This window comes from Budorcas taxicolor, chromosome 1, assembly GCF_023091745.1.
Source record: "Budorcas taxicolor isolate Tak-1 chromosome 1, Takin1.1, whole genome shotgun sequence".
NCBI classification, from domain to species: Eukaryota; Metazoa; Chordata; class Mammalia; order Artiodactyla; family Bovidae; genus Budorcas; species Budorcas taxicolor.
Window position 1 is genome coordinate 67,610,606 of NC_068910.1, and position 20,671 is coordinate 67,631,276.

Genomic DNA, 20,671 nt, shown 5'->3' on the forward strand with positions numbered 1-20,671 from the left:
ATGTGATACTTCTGCTGAAAGTAGGAAGCTATTCTCAAATTACTAATCGTCATTAAGAAGTCATGTGCTTATTCTGTAAGAGAGGCCCTTATTCAAAATCTTGCTGGCTTGAAAATAACACAGGAGGCATGAATGATGATTTTCTGACCCACAGCAAGAGAAACAGCTGGGAGGTGGGGGTGGGGCAGGTGAGGGGAGCAGAGGGGAAGCCGGCTAATGAATAGCCAGACAAAAGAAGAGACCACCTTAAAAGACCCAAAGTAAGAGACTGAGGCTGGTGTCCCTGTGAGTATTGCCTTTTTTTCAGATTGCTATTTAAAACAATGACCTTGATTCTTAAATAATTCAATTACATTCATTAATCTCTGATTAAGAAGTTACAGATACAGAATAATAGGCTTTGTAAAAACTTTTTAAGGTAACTGTAGATTTGTATGGGCTTCCGTGGTAGCTCAGACAGTAAAGAACCCACCTACCAATGCAGGAGACAACAGGTTTGATTCCTGGGTTGGGAAGATCCCCTGGAGAAGGAAATGGCTACCCACTCCAGTATTCTTGCCTGCAAGTCCCCTGGACAGAGGAGCCTGGCTGGCTATACAGTGCATGGGGTCACAAAGAGTCAGGCACAGTATAGCAACTAAACAACAACCTGCAGTTGTTAACAAATAATACAGAAAGATCCCAGGTATCCTTTATCCAGTGGTAACATTTTGCAAAACTACAGTGCAATACCAGAGCCAGGACTTTAACACTGTTATAAAAGATGATTCCATCTCCCTGAAGATCCTGTGTGTTGCCTTTTCCCCACTTCTCTCCCATCCCATGCCCTTCTGTGTCCTTAACTTCTGGCAACCACTAGTCTATTCTCCATAATAGATTCTGTTCTCCATATTCACTATAATTTTACCACTTCAAGAATGTTACATAAATGGAATCGTGTGTGTAACCTTTGGGGATTGACTTTTTTACTCAGCACAGTTCTCTGGAGATTCATCTGGATTGTGTATATCAATAGTTTGTTCCTTTTTATTGTGATATAGTATCCCATAGTATGGATGTATCACAGTTGGTTTAACCATTTATTCATCCACTGAAGGACATTTGGGGTGTTCCCAGTTTGGGACTATTATAAATGAAGCTCCTCTGAACACTCGTCTCAGGTTTTTATGTGAACGTAAGTTTTCATTTCTCTGGGATAAATGATCAGGGGTACATGCTGGGTCATAGAGTGGTTGCATGCTTGGATTTTTAAAAAGCTGCCAAATTTTCTTCTAGAATGACTGAACCATTTTACATTCCCATCAGGAACCTATGAGTGACCCAATTTTTCTTACCTTTGCCTGAATTTCATCGTGGCCTTGTTTTTACCCTAAGAGCTAATGATGCTGAACATGTTTTCCTGTGCTTATTTGCCATCTGATGCCTTTTTTGGTGTGTGAAATATGTGTCTTTTGCCCATTTTCTAAATAGATTGTTTTTTAACTGTCATGTTTTGAGGGCTCTTTGTATATTCTAGAGACTCCACCTCTGTTGAATATGTGCTTTTGTAAATATATTTCTCTGTCTGTCGCTTATCTTTCAGCCTCTCCACATGATTTATAGCCAGATCCTAAGCCCTGCAGGTCCACAATTACCAGCATGAGTGATTGACACAGGAAAACCAAACTCATGTATAAAGCAAAATGCCACTTTATTAATGTTAGGAAAAAAGTCTGACCACATCAAGATATCAAACGGGGAAAAATGGGAACTCATACATTGTTGGTGAGAGGGCAAATTGGCACATCAATTCTAGAGAACAATTAAATAACATCCAGTAGGACTTCCCTGACGGTCCAGTCATTAAGAACCCACCTGCCAATGCAGGGGGACATGGATTTGATCCCTGGTCTAGGAAGATTCCACATGTTGCTGAGCAGCGAAGCCCACGCACCTCAATGCTATGCTACGGGAGAAGCCATCACCATGAGAAGACAGTGCACCACAACTAGAGAACGCTTTCGAAGAGGACAAAGACCCGGCACAGCCAAAGAATGATTCATTTAAAAATATGTAAATCATGTCCAGTATAAGGCTCATATATTCTATCACAACATATTTGACTTAGAAATTCTAGGACAAGTGGAGTAGGAATGCACATTGTTTGTAATGGTGAAAACTAGAAAGAAACTAACCATCAAGGGAATGGAGTGACCTATTTCTGGTGGAATGTAGTAGTGAAAATAAGTGAATGAAATTTTAGTAAATTTCATTATGGAGCCATAAAGCAAGGTACAAAATAATACAGTATGACATTAGTTATATCAAATTTAAAACATACCAAACAGTGTTCTCTATTTGTTAGGGATACATATGTGTGTTATGTATGTATGCTCAGTCCCTCAGATTTTTACGACTGCGACCCTATGGACTGTACGCCACCAGGCCACGGGATTTTCCAGGGAAGAGGACTGGAGTGGGTTGCCATTTCTTTCTCTAGAGAATCTTCCTGACCCAGGATCGAATCTACATCTCCTGGGTCTCCTGCATTGCAGCCGGATTCTTTACCTGCTGAGTCATGGGGGAAGTCCCACATACATGTGTTAATGGTATTAAAACAATTTTTTTTCAGTACAGTAAAAATTTTCCTTTTCTCTCTGGTTTCCTGATATTTAGCAGTCAACATGAATGCCCCATTAATTACCTGTACTGGAGTGTTTATCACTACTAATGGATTGCTTCAGCAGATACAAATGCTTATAAGATGCCCTTTACCCTAGAAAGGAAACAGTACCTAAAACATTTAGAGATAATAAGCCAAAGTACATAGGAACACACAGATGTCATATTTGTCTTCAAATTCAGAACCCACTTGGGTGACAATACAATAGGCTTTGGCATGATTTATGATCACTTAACTTTGATGCTGGGAGAGATTGGGGGCAGGAGAGGAAGGGGAAGACAGAGGATGAGATGGCTGGATGGCATCACTGACTCGATGGACGCAGGTCTGAGTGAACTCCGGGAGATGGTGATGAACAGGGAGGCCTGGCGTGCTGCAATTCATGGGGTCGCAAAGAGTTGGACACGACTGAGCGACTGAACTGAACTGAACTAAAACTACAATGAGGAAAGTGAAGTCACTCAGTCATGTCTGACTCTTTGTGACCCCGTGGGCTGTAGCCCGCCAGGCTCCTCTGTCCATGGGATTCTCCAGGCAAGAGTACTGGAGTAGGTTGCCATTTCCTTCTCCAGGGTATCTTCCCAACCCAGGGATCGAACCCAGGTCTCCTGCATTGCAGGAGATGCTTTATCCCCTGAGCCACCAGGGAAGCCGTGAGGAAGAGCTACGCACAAAATTTGTATGACACGGCCTGTGTGAGAAAAAAAGGACCTTAAGAAAACACGGAAAGGAATGCAGTGTAAGAATACAAAGGCAAATAGCAATGCTGACAAAGATTAAAGATGGTGCAGGTGTTCGACCTGTGACAACGTACTTAATGGGCTTCCATGGTGGCCCAGTGGTAAAGACTCTGCCTGCCAAGTCAGAGACCCAAGTTCAATTCCTGGGGTGGGAAGAGTCCTTGGAGAAGGAAATGACAACCCACTCCAGTGTTCTTGCCTGGAGAATCCCGTGGACAGAGGAGGCTCTCAGGGTACAGTCCAAGGGGTTATGGACACAACTTAGCGCCTAAACAATAACAATGTAAAGTTAGTAAGTACATACCTAAACAGAACTGGATGACCAGTACAAACTTGGGTTTTCTATTCTTTTCATTCCTTTTACATTTATTAAAAATTATACCCTGAGATCCTGTCTGTAATACATGAATGTGTGGATATATGGTTCTCACTACCTAGAAGGCTATATATAAAGCAAGTTTTAAGCAGGAGTGGCCTGATGGATACTTAGTTGGATTCAGGAGAAAATCAGAGGAGGATCTTACAGCCAGCAGTCAGGACGTAGGTGAACCCAGTAGACCCCTTTCTCCCTGTGGGTAAAAGACATTTCCCAGTCTGACCAGTACTGCATGTTCCAGGGTCTCGGTGATCCCTGCCCCAACAGTTCAGTTCAGTTCAGTCGCTTAGTCGTGTCCGACTCTTTGCGACCCCATGAATCGCAGCACGCCAGGCCTCCCTGTCCATCACCAAATCCCAGAGTTCACTCAGACTCACGTCCATCGAGTTCGTGATGCCATCCAGCCATCTCATCCTCGGTCATCCCCTTCTCCTCCTGCCCCCAATCCCTCCCAGCATCAGAGTCTTTTCCAATGAGTCAACTCTTCGCATGAGGTGGCCAAAGTACTGGAGTTTCAGCTTTAGCATCATTCCTTCCAAAGAAATCCCAGGGTTGATCTCCTTCAGAATGGACTGCTTGGATCTCCTTGCAGTCCAAGGGACTCTCAAGAGTCTTCTCCAACACTACAGTTCAAAAGCATCAATTCATCGGCGCTCAGCCTTCTTCACAGTCCAACTCTCATCCATACATGACCACAGGAAAAACCATAGCCTTGACTAGACGGACCTTAGTCGGCAAAGTAATGTCTCTGCTTTTGAATATACTATCTAGGTTGGTCATAACTTTTCTTCCAAGGAGTAAGCGTCTTTTAATTTCATGGCTGCAGTCACCATCTGCAGTGATTTTGGAGCTCAAAAAAATAAAGTCTGACACTGTTTCCACTGTTTCCCCATCTATTTGCCATGAAGTGATGGGACCAGATGCCATGATCTTCGTTTTCTGAATGTTGAGCTTTAAGCCGACTTTTTCGCTCTCCTCTTTCACTTTCATCAAGAGGCTTTTTAGCTCCTCTTCACTTTCTGCCATAAGGGCGGTGTCATCTGCATATGTGAGGTTATTGATATTTCTCCCATTAGTCTTGATTCCAGCTTGTGTTTCTTCCAGTCCAGCGTTTCTCATGATGTACTCTGAAGATAAGTTAAATAAGCAGGGTGACAATATGCAGCCTTGACGTACTCCTTTTCCCATTTGGAACCAGTCTGTTGTTCCATGTCGAGTTCTAACTGTTGCTTCCTGACCTGCATACAGATTTCTCAAGAGGCAGGTCAGGTGGTCTGGTATTCCCAACTCTTTCAGAATTTTCCACAGTTTATTGTGATCCACACAGTCAAAGGCTTTGGCATAGTCAAGAAAGCAGAAATAGATGTTTTTCTGGAACTCTCTTGCTTTTTCCATGATCCAGTGGATGTTGGAAATTTGCTCTCTGGTTCCTCTGCCTTTTCTAAAACCAGCTTGAACATCAGGGAGTTCACGGTTCACATATTGCTGAAGCCTGGCTTGGAGAATTTTGAGCATTACTTTAGTAGCATGTGAGATGAGTGCAGTTGTGCAGTAGTTTGAGCATTCTTTGGCATTGCCTTTCTTTGGAATTGGAATGAAAACTGACCTTTTCCAGTCCTGTGGCCACTGCTGTTTTCCAAATTTGCTGGCATATTGAGTGCAGCACTTTCACAGCATCTTTCAGGATTTGAAACAGCTCAACTGGAATTCCATCACCTCCACTAGCTTTGTTCATAGTGATGCTTTCTAAGGCCCACTTGACTTCACTTTCCAAGATGTCTGGCTCTAGATTAGTGACCACATCATCATGATTATCTGGGTCGTGAAGATCTTTTTTGTACAGTTCTTCTGTGTATTCTTGCCACCTCTTCTTAATATCTTCTTGAACGGTTTTATGAAGACCTACAAGACCTTTTAGAACTAACACCCAAAAAAGATGTCCTTTTCATTATAGGAGACTGGAATGCAAAAGTAGGAAATCAAGAAACACCTGGAGTAACAGGCAAATTTGGCCTTGGAATGTGGAATGAAGCAGGGCAAAGACTAAGAGAGTTTTGCCAAGAAAATGCACTGGTCATAGCAAACACCCTCTTCCAACAACACAAGAGAAGACTCTACACATGGACATCACCAGATGGTCAACACCAAAATCAGATTGATTATATTCTATGCAGCCAAAGATGGAGAAGCTCTATACAGGCAACAAAAACAAGACCAGGAGCTGACTGTGGCTCAGAGCATGAACTCCTTATTACCAAATTCAGACTTAAATTGAAGAAAGTAGGGAAAACCACTAGACCATTCAGGTATGACCTAAATCAAATCCCTTATGATTATACAGTGGAAGTGAGAAATAGATTAAGGGCCTAGCTCTGATAGATAGAGTGCCTGATGAACTATGGATGGAGGTTCATGACATTGTACAGGAGACAGGGATCAAGACTATCCCCATGGAAAAGAAATGCAAAAAAGCAAAATGGCTGTCTGGGGAGGCCTTACAAATAGCTGTGAAAAGAGGAGAGGAGAAAAGGAAAGATATAAGCATCTGAATGCAGAGTTCCAAAGAATAGCAAGAAGAGATCAGAAAGCGTTCAGCGATCAATGCAAAGAAACAGAGGAAAACAACAGAATGGGAAAGAATATCGAGATCTCTTCAAGAAAATTAGAGATACCAAGAGAACATTTCATGTAAAGATGGGCCCGATTAAGGACAGAAATGGTATGGACCTAACAGAAGCCCCACACAGTACTAGAGACGAAAACACACCTATCTCCCCTCTGGGCGCCATCCCCCTTCTATCCAGTATCATCCTAGCGGTCTTCACATGAGGCTCTGGGTTGCCTCGACGCATTCCCAGGCCTACAGTCTCCCACTTTCTTCCTCTGCCCGGGAACTTCAGGGATACAGATTCAATGCAGGGAGTCAAAATGTCAGGTATGCGGAGTGGCAGGTGCTTGTAAAATTCAAATCAATTCGTATTCGGCAAGGCCCTTCCAAAGAGACAACCAGGGGTGGGGAGCCTCGATAACTTTGCGAGCGCCTCGTGAAAAAGGACTCAGTGCAAACGTTACCCATCCCTTTAAGACATTCCTTGACCATCCTATCTAAAAAGTGAATCACCCTGTTTTTTACTTTTTAAAATCTGCCTTATCCGTTTATGTTTGCTTTCTTTTTGTCACTTACACCGAATATAAGCTCCATGAGAGCCGTGACCCTGGACCTGCCGCCCTGTTTGGGAACAAACAGCGCCGCCCACGACTCCCTTTAGTATTTTGCTGGACAGTGAATGACGACAGTTTGCGGAGAGTCGTTCCGGCGTCAGCCGCGTCAAATACACTAGACTTGGGGATCCGAATCACCCGCATGAAGAAGTACGGGCACGTTCCCAGATTCCTCAGTCCTGAAGACCAAAGAACCAGCAGCCGCCGGTCTCTCTTCAGCGATACGTCACAGCCTCTCTCCTCTGCGTTCCAGACCGGAAGCAGCCGGAGGCGTTCCCGGAAGTCGAGGCTGCGGAAGGCGGAAAGGCTGGCGAGGCTTGGAGCGCCGGTGGGAACACTGCTGTGGGAGCTCGGCGCCTCTGGGTGCCCGCCATCCCCTCCCATTCCCGGTCGAGCAACCTCCCTGCCCCTCCCCTCCCAACTCCGTGGATGGAATCTCGGGCCCCCGGGGAGCCGACCGGGCAGCCAGAACTCCCCTCAGCCGGCTGGTCGGTTTGAGGGTTGCCACGGCCACAGCCACTTCCGGGAGCGGGGTCTCGGCGAAGTCGGCTCGGCCGGTGCGGGGGCCGGTCCGGGAGCCCCTCCCTGACTCTGCTCGGCTGTACCTACTGTGCCGGTAGTGGAGGAAGGCCCGGGTCCCCGCGCACCGTAGCTTCCCCACCCTCAGACCGCGTTTCTCTGTTCCTCGCGTTTCTTTGTTGCTCCTGGCAACAGCCACTTCCGGGAGGGGGTGTTGTCCCCCTCCCCCCGCCCAGACAGTGTTTCTCTGTTGCTCCTGGCAACAGCCACTTCCGGGAGCGGAGCCGTTTCCCCCAGTTCCCCAGCCCCGTCCCAGCACCGTGAATGCTCGAACCTAGGGTTCCGGCCTCCCGGCAACCGTTAGTTGGTAATCTTCGCTGTCCGCCCGCGGAGGCGGGTGACCGCAGGCTGCTTGTCCCGGGCCTTCCGGCGAGGCTCCCGCGGCCACCATGGTTCTGCTGCACGTGAAGCGGGGCGACGAGAGCCAGTTCCTGCTGCAGGCGCCGGGGAGCTCGGAGCTGGAGGAGCTCACGGCGCAGGTGGCCCGGGTCTACAACGCGCGGCTCAAGGTTCAGCGCCTCTGCTCAGGTGCGGCGCGGGGCCTGGGAGGGGAGGAGAGAACCGGGCCCGCGGGGACGGGGCGAAGTTGGGCGGGACCCGCCAGGCCTCCTCGGGCCGGCTAGGGGCGACCGAGGGTCAGGCCGGTGAAGACTTTGCGAAGACGCGCAGCTGTCGGGCTTGACTTGGGGACCGCGGGTTTCCCCAGAGATGCTTCCAGGAGCGGCTGCACCGCGTGGGAAATCAGTCCTGAATATTCATTGGAAGGACTGATGCTGAAGCTGAAACTCCAGTACTACCTGATGCAAAGAACTGACTCACTGGAAAAGACCCTGATGCTGGGAAAGATTGAAGGCGGGAGGAGAAGGGGATGACAGAGGATGAGATGGTTGGATGGCATCACCGACTCAGTGGAGATGAGTTTGCGTAAACTACGGGAGTTGGTGATGGACAGGGAAGCCTGGCGTGCTGCAGTCCATGGGGTCGCAAAGAGTCGGACACGACTAAGCGACTGAACTGACTGCACCGCGTGGATGGGTGCTCGGAGCAGACGGGCCGGGCCGCTCCAGGGCCTGGGGAGTCGGGACTGGGGCTCTGTAAGCAAAACAAACCGACCTAAGTCCCGAAACCGAGGAGGAGGGGAGGGGGGACGGGAGGTGGCACGGGAGAGAGCCTAGAGCCTGGGCCACAGAGCAGGTGTAGGGGATCTCCACAAGTGTGAGAGGTGGGACGATCCCCGGGCCGATTTTTAAGAGTGAGTGTTCTCTTTTGAGATTTTGGAGATAGAGCAGTCTCCGGGGGGTTTGGTGGGGGTGGGAGAGCCACACAGCTTTGGGATGGTTTTCAAGGGCGAGAGACAGTAAGAGAGCCTCGGTGTTCTTGCCTCCTTCCGTGTTTCCTGCTCTAGGAAGCAGCCTGATCCTCATGTTACAGTGTTTTGGTCACTGGCCCCCGCCCCACCCCCACCCGCGGAGCGGCGACGGCCAATGCAACTTTCCAGCGCGCCGGAGATGTTCCCTGGCGGAGCAGTGGTAGTTGCTATGAGTCGTGTCCGACTGTTTGCGACTTTGTGGTCTGTCCACGGGATTCTCCAGGCAAGAATGCACTGGAGTGGGTGGCCGGTATCACAGGTGGCTGTTGAACACCGCCAAGACACTGCATTCTTTATTTCAATTCATTTAAATGTAAATTCTAGCGGTAATGTGCCTGCCAATGCAGAAGACATAAAAGCCACAGGGTTCAATCCCTGAGCTGGGCAGAGCCCTGGAGGAGGACATGGCAACCTACTCCAGTAACCTTGCCTGGAGAATCCCATGGACAGAGGATGCCTGACGTCCATGGGGTCGCAAAGAGTCGGACACGGCTGAAAGGAGTTAGCACTCAGAGCCTCCTGAAGCTCCTAACTGTCGCCTTAGGCAGCACAGTGCTTGACAGTGTGTTAGTCCAGGTGTGATCCACGATGTCATTGTTTCTGTAACAGGTGAGTTTTGTACCATAGAGTACTCCTTAAGGATCATAAACTATCCGTTCCTTAAGAACTCATTTATGGGTCATACCTATAGTTTCTTAGTAAAATTTACGACTCCAGGCCAAGCTCAATTAAGTGTTATTTTAAAATCAACGCATCTGGGGGGAAAGGGGCCTCAGCTTCTTTTTCTGTGAAATTATCAGTTGAAAAGTGGTGTTGATTGTTCAGAGTCTCGTTAGTGAACGGGAAACCCATTCATTTAATCTGCGCTACCTGCTCAGTCGTGTCTTGACTCTTTGCATCCCCATGGACTGTAGCCCGCCAGGCTCCTCTGCCTATGGAAGTTTCCAGGCAAGAGTACTGGAGTGGGGTGCCCTTTCTTCCAGGGGAATCTTCCCAACCCAGGGATCCAACCCGCATCTGGCAGGCGGATTCTTTTCCTAGTAGCTCAGATGGTAAAGCATCCGCCTGCAATGCAGGAGACCTGGGTTCAGTCCCTGGGTCGGGAAGATCCCCTGGAAAAGGAAATGGCAACCCACTCCAGTATCCTTGCCTGAAGAATCCCATGGACAGAGGAGCCTGGCGGGCTACAGTCCATGGGGTCACCAAGAGTCTGACACGACTGAGAGACTAGCGCACAGCGTCACCTGTCTGTAGTCCTTATTATGGACCTACGTTCAGGCGGCTGTACCCAAAGACAAGGACAAATGAGGCCTGTTCCTTGTTCCCCACTTCCCTCGTCCCCAGATACTTACAGTCGGGTTGGGAGAGAGAAACAATAAGTATCCCATAAATAGCCCATTAAGTTCGACCATTTGTTCCATCAGTTCAGTTCAGTCGCTAAGTTGTGTCTGACTCTTTGCAACCGCATGGACTGCAGCACACCAGGCTTCCCTGTCCATCACCAGCTCCCAGAGCTGGCTCAGACTCATGTCCATCGAGTTGGTAATTTGTTCTGTGGTATTTGTTCCATAGTATTGTGTTATTACAGGCCACCTGGTGTCTTCTCAAAGTGCTATGAAGACCCCACATACCTCTTTCATGTGAAAGAAGGGAGCGAGAGAAGGAAGAAAGGCAATTTTGCAAGGTTAAAATGTGGACTCATTTTGGGGTGAATACATGTGGAATAGGAAAAATAGAAAGCATGCATCTGAATAGTGAACATGATACTAGAAAATCGAGGTCTTTTCCTGTCTCTGCCACCGCGGAAGGGCTGCAGTAGTAGCAGCGTGACCTGAGCAAGCCTCAGGTGATTCCGCTACGAATTGGGGAAGATGGGGATGGTGATAACTATCTTGGCCTACCTCACAAGGAGAAATTGAGATAATCTATGCGAACGCACTTGCAAAACCATAATGCCCTATGTGGGTATGTATTCAACCTGTCAGTGAATTTGAATTTATGCCTCCTGAGTGCCAGGAGGTATAACATAGCACAGAGGATTGGAGCACAGAAACTGTAGCCTGTGACCAGTGGGCGAGCCCCCAGACGCTCTGCTTCTGTTGATCTAGGATGCATTGGTGAGCATTTGTCAGAGGTCAAGGACAGGTATGCCATAGCAAGTGACATCTCAGTGTCTGTTAAATAAAATAGCCAACGGGCCCCTGACCTCTACGAAGCTTCCATTCCTGTGAAGTGTAAGGTGTTATAATAATGACTGTGATGCATATTGTCTAACTTCCTTTTGTTTTTAAGAAATGGAAGAATTAGCAGAACATGGTGTATTTCTGCCTCCTAATATGCAAGGACTGACTGATGAACAGATTGAAGAATTGAAATTAAAGGATGAATGGGGTGAAAAGTGTATCCCTAGTGGAGGCTCAGTATTTAAAAAAGATGACATTGGACGGAGGAATGGACAAGGTAATCCAGCATTTTTCTTCTCCGCGCATGCCTGAATATAACAATAAGTGTGAAAACTTCAAGTTAAAAAACTGACTTCAGTATTTCTATTCAAACTTACAAAATACTGTACCATATAACTCCTTGTTGTTGTTTTGTTGCTAAGTTGTGTCAAACTCTTTTGCGACCCCATGGACTGTAGCCCACCAGGCTCCTCTGTCCATGGGGTTTTCCAGGCAAGAATACTGGAGTGGGGTGCCATTTCCTTCTCCAGGGGATCTTCCGGACCCAGGGATTGAACCCTGGGTTTCCTGCATTGCAGGCAGATTCGTTAGCGTCTGAGTCACCAGGGAAGCCCTAGTAACTCCTTGTAGCAAAACGCTCAGAGAAGGCAGTGGCGCCCCACTCCAGTGCTGTTGCCTGGAAAACCCCATGGACGGAGGAGCCTGGTGGGCTGCAGTCCATGGGGTCTCGAAGAGTCAGACACGACTGAGCGACTTCCCTTTCCCTTTTCACTTTCATGCATTGGAGAAGGAAATGGCAACCCACTCCAGTGTTCTTGCCTGGAGAATCCCAGGGACGGGGGAGCCTGGTGGGCTGCCATCTATGGGGTCGCACAGAGTCGGACACGACTGAAGCGACTTAGCAGCAGCAGCAAAACACTAATCCAGGATGAATTAGATGGAAAAAAAGGCCTCTGTCTTCTTGCTCTTACTAAGTTTCAGCTAGCTTTTAAATGTAGTAGATGAACCATAAGAAATTACCGACTTTATAGGCAACAAATGATTGAAAATTGGCATTTTCATATCATTCAGTTTAATAGTCTAAGGGGATAATTGTTGAAAATGTATTGCAGGGTGTGTTTTGTTGCAGTTTGTACATCAGAGTTTATTTAGCGATTCTGTGTGGAAAGAGGAAATGAATGTCAGCCCAGCAGTCTCCACTTGAATTGACGACAGGCCTCTCTTGTGCAAAGCAATTTAGGACAGGCAGAATGCTGACGAAATCAGTCTCCTTTTAGTATATGGTTGTTCGTGTGGGACTGGAGGGGAAAAGGGGTGGTAGCCTATTTTGATACCATATCCCTCTCAACCTGCATAAAAAGCTCCCTTTAAAGGATTATAATTGATCAGTTAACAAACACTTAAGTACCTATTATACCCTTAAGACATTCTTAAAAGCAAAAGAAAGAAAGTGTCCATGCGAAAGAAAGGCTTTGCATGCTCGGAAAAAAAAATTAATATTGAGGATAAGAGGAATTTCTATTAATGGTATTTATTTTGCACTTTAGCCTAGAAAATAATAATAGTTGGTTGTCTTCCACATCTTTTCATACCTAAATCCATTCTCAATTTGGAGAGATTTTTTTTGCTTTTTAGCTGGAATTGCATCAAAGAACTAAATCATAGTACTTATAAAAACAATTAACAGAACATTACCAGTTCACTATTCATCTTTAAATCAAGATTGTGTTAATCACTTTGTTTTAGTACAGTTTTGTATTTCTAGTATTTTCAATGACTAAGTACCAGTGTTATTTATTAAGAATACCAAGTTTGAGAACTTAACTAACTTCTGACAGCCAGCTTTCCTATGTCCTTTGCCTGGATTCCATTCTTGTACTTTCTCTCATGTCACTTCCTCCCTGACTCAGACAGAAGGGGTTAAGAAGAATCCTAAAGATGGCTGTTTCTCTCTCCCTTTCCTTTTTTTATTTTTAGCTCCAAATGAAAAAATGAAGCAAGTTATAAAGAAGACTATAGAAGAAGCCAAAGCCATAATATCTAAGGTTAGCTTTTTAAATGATGTTCTAAACCTTGCCTTTTGAAATACAAATTCCAAAAAGCCAGCCAGCTCTTTTTCATTCTTTCTTTTTCTCTTTCTCTTTCTGTCTCTTTCCTCCTCTCCCACCGCACCCCACCCCCCTTCCTTCCAGAGGCAAAGGAAACAAACATGTTTAGAGTGGGCCTTAGCTTGTTTTTTCTTTCCCTTTCTTTCCTGCAATCCTCTCAGTTTCTTCAGGGCAGATAACAATGGTTACTGGCTTGTGTAAAGGTGGCTCAGATATGGATTGGTATGCATATGATTTCGCTTCCTTAGCCTTTTTTCCTTTTTATTTGAGCTATCCTTGATTCACAATGTTGTGTTACTTTCAGGTATACCACATAGTGGTTTTTTCCTTCCGATTATACTGAATATAAGTCTACGTGCTATTCAGTAAATCCTTGCTGCTTATCTATTTTACGGGGCATAGTTTGTGTCCGTTAAGAACTAAAGAAAGGCAAGTAGGGCAGATGCGAGCCTTGTGGCCGCTCACTGGATCTGCAGAACCTGATTGACACAACAGGTGTACATTATGAGTTAGCGCTTTGTAATCGTCTGAAGTACTTACACACAAAATACTTCATTGAAGGAGAAACGTAAGTCAGACCGTTGACAGGCATAGGCTGTGAGTCTGGAGGACGGTAATTTAAGGGTTTTTCGGGAATTGAGTGGCTTTTGTTTACAACGATCCTTGCCCCCACCCTCCCTCCACCATGGGTCTTCTTCCTGGATAACTGCTGCTTTTCCTGTCCCTCCCAGTGCTCTAGGTATCATTGTGATTCCTAAGCCAGCGAATCCTTTAAGTGATTCAGGGGAGCATGCTTTTCTGCCTGTCAATATAGGAAAGGCTTCAGTTCAACCCAGGGTTTACAAAATGCATTTGGCTGCAGAGACCTTTTTTTTTTAAAGGATGAATGTGAAAGTCGCTCAGTTGTGTCCAAATCTTTGGGACCCCATGGGCTGTAGCCCACCAGGCTCCTCTATCCATGGGATTCTCCAGCCAAGAATGTTGAAATGGGTTGCCATTTCATTCTCCAGGAGATCTTTCCAACCCAGGGATCGAACCTGGGTCTCCCGCATTGCAGGCAGACTGTTTACCGTCTGGCCCACCAGGGAAGCCCAGAAGGATAGATAATAACTAGTAACATGTAGTCAAGTTGGCCCATCCCAGAACAGGTTAGGAGGGCAGTGGCCTGGGCCCTACTCTGCCTGCTCCACTCCCCCACGCCTCCTCCTGGGGAAATCCTTCCTGTGCGTTTATGTCACTTCTTCCCGCTGCCTGTGTGTATCTTTTTATGTTGTCATTTCATAGTTTAGAGACAGCTTTCACAGGTCTTCCAGTCGCTTTTCTGCAGCAGTTTGCCCAAAGTGGCAGAGCCCGTGCGGCCAGGGCTCAATTCTCACCCAGGGCCCTTCATGTAGCCCCAACATGTAGCTGGCCTGGCTCCCACCTCCCCAGACCTGCCACGTCAGGGGCAGCTAGCCCCATGGGTCGGAACACACGGCAGACAGGTGGGCACTCAGATCCCAGTAGCCCCACCGTACAGCCCCCCTGGGCCCCAAGCCTCCGCCTCCATCGCTCAGGTTCCTCCGGGGGAGTGTGGAAGGTGGTGGGACATCCAAGCTGGGGCCCCTTGAGGGCAGCGACATCTGTGCACTCATCCCCCTGGGACCCCCCTCTGCTGAAAGCAGGAGCCCAGGACTGCGGGGAATCTGCCATCCTTGACTTTTTCTGTCTCCCGCCATGGTGCCTGGTCAGGACCACCAGCCTTGGTATCAGTGGAGCTTTTGTAGAAAGGGACCCCCTGGCGCCCCTGTCTGGGCATATTGAGGAGGGTGGCGTTCTCTGGTCCGGACCCCCGGGGCAAGTGGACCCTCACACCACCTGTGGGCGGGGGCCCCTCCCGGGGAGGCCCGATACATGTGACGGGGGTTTCTGACTTGGAAACAATTTCATAAGCCGCCCTGGGAGTAGGTAAGGCAAGAGAGGCCCCCAGAACCTCAGGCCCGATCCTCCCAGGTTTCTGAGAACCTGGCCGCTGTTTTCTTTCCCCCCACAAACATGGCCACCTTGGGGCCCCCAGTGGCCCTCGAGTGGCAAATCCAGAAGCCTCTCCCATCTGACTCCTGAATCACATCTGACTTTGCACCACATCCACGGGTCTCCTCTCGCAGCTTCTGGTTGCTGTTTTCTCTTCGTCTTGCTGCTTAAATCCAGTGTTTCACCAAGTGTGTTAGCCTCAGCTCGCTTCTCTTTCTGTCCTTTCTTCCTTGGCATTTTATCTTCTCTGCCAAATACCAGCTTCCACTCTCTGCAGATAATTCTCCAGTCTCTGTCCTCTACCCCAGAACCCTTGTTTACTTGCAACCTGGGTTTCTTTCACCTGGAAGTCCAGCCAGCCCTTCAAACTCAAGTTTTCTAGGCCTGAACTCCTGGATTCCTCTGCCGTGTGTTCTATGTCGGAGCTGGCCCTTCCTGCAGACTTTTCATTTCTGTTAACACAACCACCAGTGTATCAGGGTCCCCTTTGTCACTGCCCCTCTGTCACCCGAATGCCTTGTCTGGTCCACGCGCTCCCACGATGCCTCTTGAATCCCAGCTGCTCCCCTCATTTCCGCAGTTACCACTTTGTTTACGGTCCCCCTGATAGTCTTTGTGTTCAGATGTCAGCTGGGGGGGGCCTGCAGTTCAGTGCAGCTCTAACGCAGACTACCCAGCGCTCGCGCAGACACCACGAGCTAAAGCATGAGGTCCCCGACCAGACTTCCCTGGCGGTCCCATGGTTAAGACTCCGCGCTTCCACTGCAGGGGGCATAGGTTCGATCCCTGGTCGGGAAGCTAAGATCCCAGGATTCTTGCCCTCGGAGTGTTCTCTGTGCTTCACCCCCTCGATGCCACTCATATTCTGCATTATCACCGAGGCTGTGGTGGCCATGGCTCAGCCCCACAAATAGATCAGAGTCATGTGGGTAGCAGCACCATCTGATTCTGTTTGCTGCTCCAGCAGCAGCTGGCGTGAGTCTTGTACCAGAACCTGATTGACGTCTGTTGAGCTGATTGGCTGCATCATAGATAACAGTGCCCACAACCACTTCCAGAAACAAGTGGAAGCCAACGTCTGCATGACCATGGAGATGGTGAACGATGCCTTGGACCAGCTTCGAGGTGCTGTGATGATAGTTTATCCCATGGGGTTGCCGCCGTATGATCCCATCCGGATGGAATTTGAAAATAAAGAAGATTTGTCGGGGACTCAGGTATGTGGGTGGCTCTTGGGGTCTCTATAACGTGAGTTCATGCCTACCCCCGCCCCAGGGCAGAAGCCGCTCATGTTTGACCTCATATTTGTCCTGATGTAGTTTTTGCTTCATACACAGCTTTCCATCTTGCTAGGCTCGGCTTCAGAGCAGAGTTGTGAATTCAGGGGAGGGCCCCAGAGGTTTGCTCCTGGTTCAGGGCTTGGCACACACAGGAGCGGCAGAGGAGGGAGGAGCTGAAACTTTTCCCGTTTTCTTTGGGAATTGGGAGGCACTGGGAAGCCAGTAACCTCGTTTGTGCCTGTTTCTGCCAGATGTCTTGGTCCCATTGATGGAATTTTGTGTTCTGGCCTTCCCTCTTGCTCCTGAATATTTTCCTAGCTTTATGCTCCACTTTCGCTTGTTTTTCTCATTTATTCCTTACCCTGTGGGGCAGTATCTTTTCCTCTGAGCCATCTTAAATAGGCGGGAGATGAAGAAGCAAACTGACAGCCCCGTTATACCCACATGGATCCTCCTCAGCTTATGATGGGTTATGTCCCAACAAGCCTAACATAAGTTGAAAATAATTAATTGAAAATGCAGTTAGTGCTCTCAATATCATAGCTTAGCCTCTCACCTGCCTGAAATGTGCTCCAGAATACTTACATTAGCCAATAGCTAGAAAAAAATCATCCAACACAGAGCCTATTTTATAATGTGATTTACTAAATACTGTACCGAAAGTGAAAAACAGAACTGTTGTCTGGTACAGAATGGTTGTCAGTGTATCAGTTGATTACTCTGGTGATCATAAGCTCACCGCCACGGCCCAGCATCCCAAGAAAATATCACACTGTTATCACTAGACTGAGAAGAGATGAAAGTCAAAATTTGAAGTATGTTTTCTACTGAATGTGTATCCCTTTCACACCATCATGTGGTCAATAAGTCACAGATGAAATCGTCGTGAGTCGGGGACTTTTATATGTAAGCACCCAGCAGGATCCCCGTTTTCCTCCCTGGCCGTAGTCTAAAAATCCGTCTCAGAGGGGCCTTACATCATGCATGGATGAGGGTGCCAGTGAGACAGGATACCCCCACTCCCCAGAGCAGGAAGTTACCCGAGTCAGGGCGTGAGTGGGGACTGACAGGGAAGGTGCCCAGGTGAGCGACGGCGGTGAGTGGGCAGGGAAGCCGGTGCTCCCAGGGTCGGGAGGGCAGGGCACCGGAAGCCTGTCCTCTCTGGGAGGGCCACTGACCATGCCGATGCCCTGGAACCCTTAAAGCCTGATCTCACCCGTGGCCCCCAGGCAGGGCTCAACGTCATCAAAGAATCAGAGGCACAGCTGTGGTGGGCAGCCAAGGAGCTGAGACGTACCAAGAAGCTTTCAGACTACGTGGGGAAGAACGAAAAAACCAAAATCATCGTCAAGATTCAGCAGGTAAGCACTTTGACTTTAATGTGTCACTGTTGGTTTTTTTTAACTTACTTTCACACTGATAAAAATTTACAGTACATCTGAAAGATTTAACACTCCGAAGCAAGTACTCTAATCCTGTTTGGTCCAAGTTTAAAACTGTCCTCTTTATGGAGCAATGGAAACTGGAAGGAAAGGGGGATCAGTTGACAGTACCTGGCATTTGTTTGTTTTTTCCAGTTTGAACAATGTATTATTTCCTTCTGGCAGGGCAGTGTCTTCACTGCTGTGCGAGGGCTTTCTCCAGCTGGGCTGAGAGGCCCTCCTGACTGTGCTGCGTGCACTTCTCATTGCAGCGCAGGGCTCTAGGCACTCAGGCTCCGTATTTGCGGTACACGGGCTCAGTTGCTCATCAGTGTGTGGAATCTTCCGAGACAAGGCTTCGACCTGTGCCCCCTGCCCTGGCAGGTGGATTCTTAACCCCTGGATGACCAGGGGAGTCCTGGAGTTCCTTTTAACTGGGGGGAAAGGAGAGTGTACCAAGATGATTTCAGCTTTAAAAAATAGGGCTTACAAGTAACTCAAAACGCTTCTGGAGATGAAAAATGCAGCCCTGCGCGCTGGTCTCAAGGTTTTCAGAGTGCTGACGGCCTGTGAACGCAGTGGAGGGCTGGAGACCTGTAAAGACCTGGTGTAGAGCTGTGTGCCTGCAGACTGCTGTGTGCGTGCCCTCTCCTAAACCGTTTCTCTAAAGTTTGGGGGAAACAGGGTGGCCTCCACAATTATCGCTACCCCTTCCCCACTAGACCTGCGGTGGCTGGCTTGGGAATGGCTGTAACCAACACGCACTCCCCGGCCTCCACTGTGAGGGCCCAGAGCAAGAGTGAGACTCCCTTGACGATTCGCTTCGGATAATCAGAGATGCATGACCTGTTTCAGATCAGTTCAGTTCAGTCAGTCAGTCGTGTCCGACTCCTTGTGACCCCATGGACTGCAGCACACCAGGCCTCTCTGTCCATCACCAACTCCTGGAATTTACTTAAGCTCATGTCCATTGAGTTGGTGATGCCATCCAACCATCTCATCCTCTGTCATCCCCTTCTCCTCCCACCTTCAATCTTTCCCAGCATCAGGGTCTTTTCAAGTGAGTCAGCTCTTTGCATCAGGTGCCCAAAGTATTGGAGTTTCAGCTTCAGCATGACCTTGTTTAGCCGTCCACAAAGAACAGTTTGGGCTTTGGGCTTCCCAGTTGCACAGTGGTAAACAATCTGCCTGCCAGTGCAGGAGACCCAACAGACAGGGGATTCCATCCCTGGGTCGGGAAGATCCCTGGAGTAGGAAATGGCAGCCCACTCCAGTATTCTTGCTTGGAGAGAATCCCATGGACAGAGGAGTCCAGGGGGTCACAAAGAGTCGGACCCACTGGAGCACAAAACAACAACTGCAGCAGCAAAGGCAGTTGTAAGACGTGAGCTGTACCCTCCCGGGTCATCCGTAGAAGGCCTTCACCCATAGCGTGCTGTCCCCTCGTCTTTTCAGAGGGGCCAGGGAGCTCCAGCTCGAGAGCCCATCATTAGCAGCGAGGAGCAGAAACAACTGATGCTGTACTATCACAGAAGACAGGAGGAGCTCAAGGTACTGCGGGATGGGTTTCAACAGGGCAGACACTGGGGTGTTCACCCCTCTCCCCCGTGCCTCACCCAGGCCTTGTGGCAGCTGGGGGCCATGGGTCCTGCAGGATGTGGCGGGGTGGGGGTGGGGGGGAGCTTCGGAGCTGCAGCCTCACCAACGCTGTGGGGCCCCTGCCCGGTGTCCCCCTGCGTTAGAGTCTGGAGGTGTCCTGCTTCTCCAGGGAGGCGGGGATTGGGGAGGTTGGTCGTGGATTCTGTAGAACACTTTCCTGGAATGCCCTCCTGAGCGAAACCCATGTGTTTCCAGAAGCTGGAAGAAAACGATGATGACTCCTGTTTAAATTCTCCGTGGGCAGATAACACTGCTTTGAAAAGACATTTTCATGGCGTAAAAGACATAAAGTGGAGACCCAGATGAAGTTTGCCCGTTGACAAAGCTTTCCAAAATATTAGCTCACCTTTCTTTAGGTAAAATAATAATAACCATAGCTTAAAACAAGACAGCTGCCACCCTTTGTGAACGTTGTTGAAATCTCTAGTTTTCCTTTCAGTTTGAATTTTTAAAGTAAAAGTGAGTTATTCAAGGTTTTGGAACATAATAAACATATCCTCAAAAGAATCTGGCTAAATTATTTTTATAATCTGTCTACTATTTGAGGCTTTTTATCTACTATTTGAGATACTGGAGGTATAGTTTCATTTTTCCTCCCTGATTGTTTGATTTTACATTCTCAGGATGTTGAAGGTACCTTTTCCTCCACAGCGAGTCAGGGGTCCCCTGTGATACTTGGCCGTCAGTGGCCACTAGAGGCCGCCCGATGCTGAGTCTTGTTTCAGAGACGGCCGTGATGGGCCAGAGGGTCTAACCATAGTCTCCCAGCTTCAAAGGTGAAGTTCTGCCCCAGGTTATCAGCCATGATAACCTGGCTGGCCTTGTCTTCCAGGAGTGAAGGCCACACCTGTGAGGGAAGTTGGGTGGCCAGAGCAGGCTAGCCTTGAAACGGGACAGATCCCTGTGTCTTTTCTGGGCTTTTCCCGAAACCAAATGCAGACCCTGGTGACGGACGGTTGTCCCGTGGGCTCAGCCTGCAGCTCCCAGCATGCTGAGCTTGGCCCTGAGACTCCCAGAGGCGAGCCGTATTGGCTCGGTGGCCATCTGAGCCCTGGCTCG

At 48.3% G+C, this 20,671-nt stretch overlaps 1 protein-coding gene across 1 annotated transcript; it reads left to right on the top strand.

Annotated features, from left to right (window-relative positions):
- The first annotated feature begins 7,455 nt into the window (after window positions 1–7,455).
- On the top strand, window positions 7,456–20,106 carry CFAP298 (cilia and flagella associated protein 298). The gene is made up of 7 exons (XM_052641572.1): window positions 7,456–8,107; window positions 11,241–11,408; window positions 13,109–13,176; window positions 16,311–16,469; window positions 17,762–17,893; window positions 19,409–19,504; window positions 19,808–20,106. Exons 1-7 carry the CDS (start codon window positions 7,969–7,971, stop codon window positions 19,916–19,918), a joined length of 873 nt encoding a protein of 290 aa, XP_052497532.1. The 5' UTR covers window positions 7,456–7,968; the 3' UTR covers window positions 19,919–20,106.
- The last annotated feature ends 565 nt before the right edge of the window (window positions 20,107–20,671 follow it).

Coding starts and splice junctions, on each gene's coding strand:
- CFAP298 (XM_052641572.1), top strand. CDS start 7,969: ATGGTTCTGCTGCACGTGAAGCGGGGCGACGAGAGCCAGTTCCTGCTG. Junction 11,409..13,108: donor TGGACGGAGGAATGGACAAG/GTAATCCAGCAT, acceptor TTTTATTTTTAG/CTCCAAATGAAAAAATGAAG. Junction 19,505..19,807: donor GAAGACAGGAGGAGCTCAAG/GTACTGCGGGAT, acceptor ATGTGTTTCCAG/AAGCTGGAAGAAAACGATGA.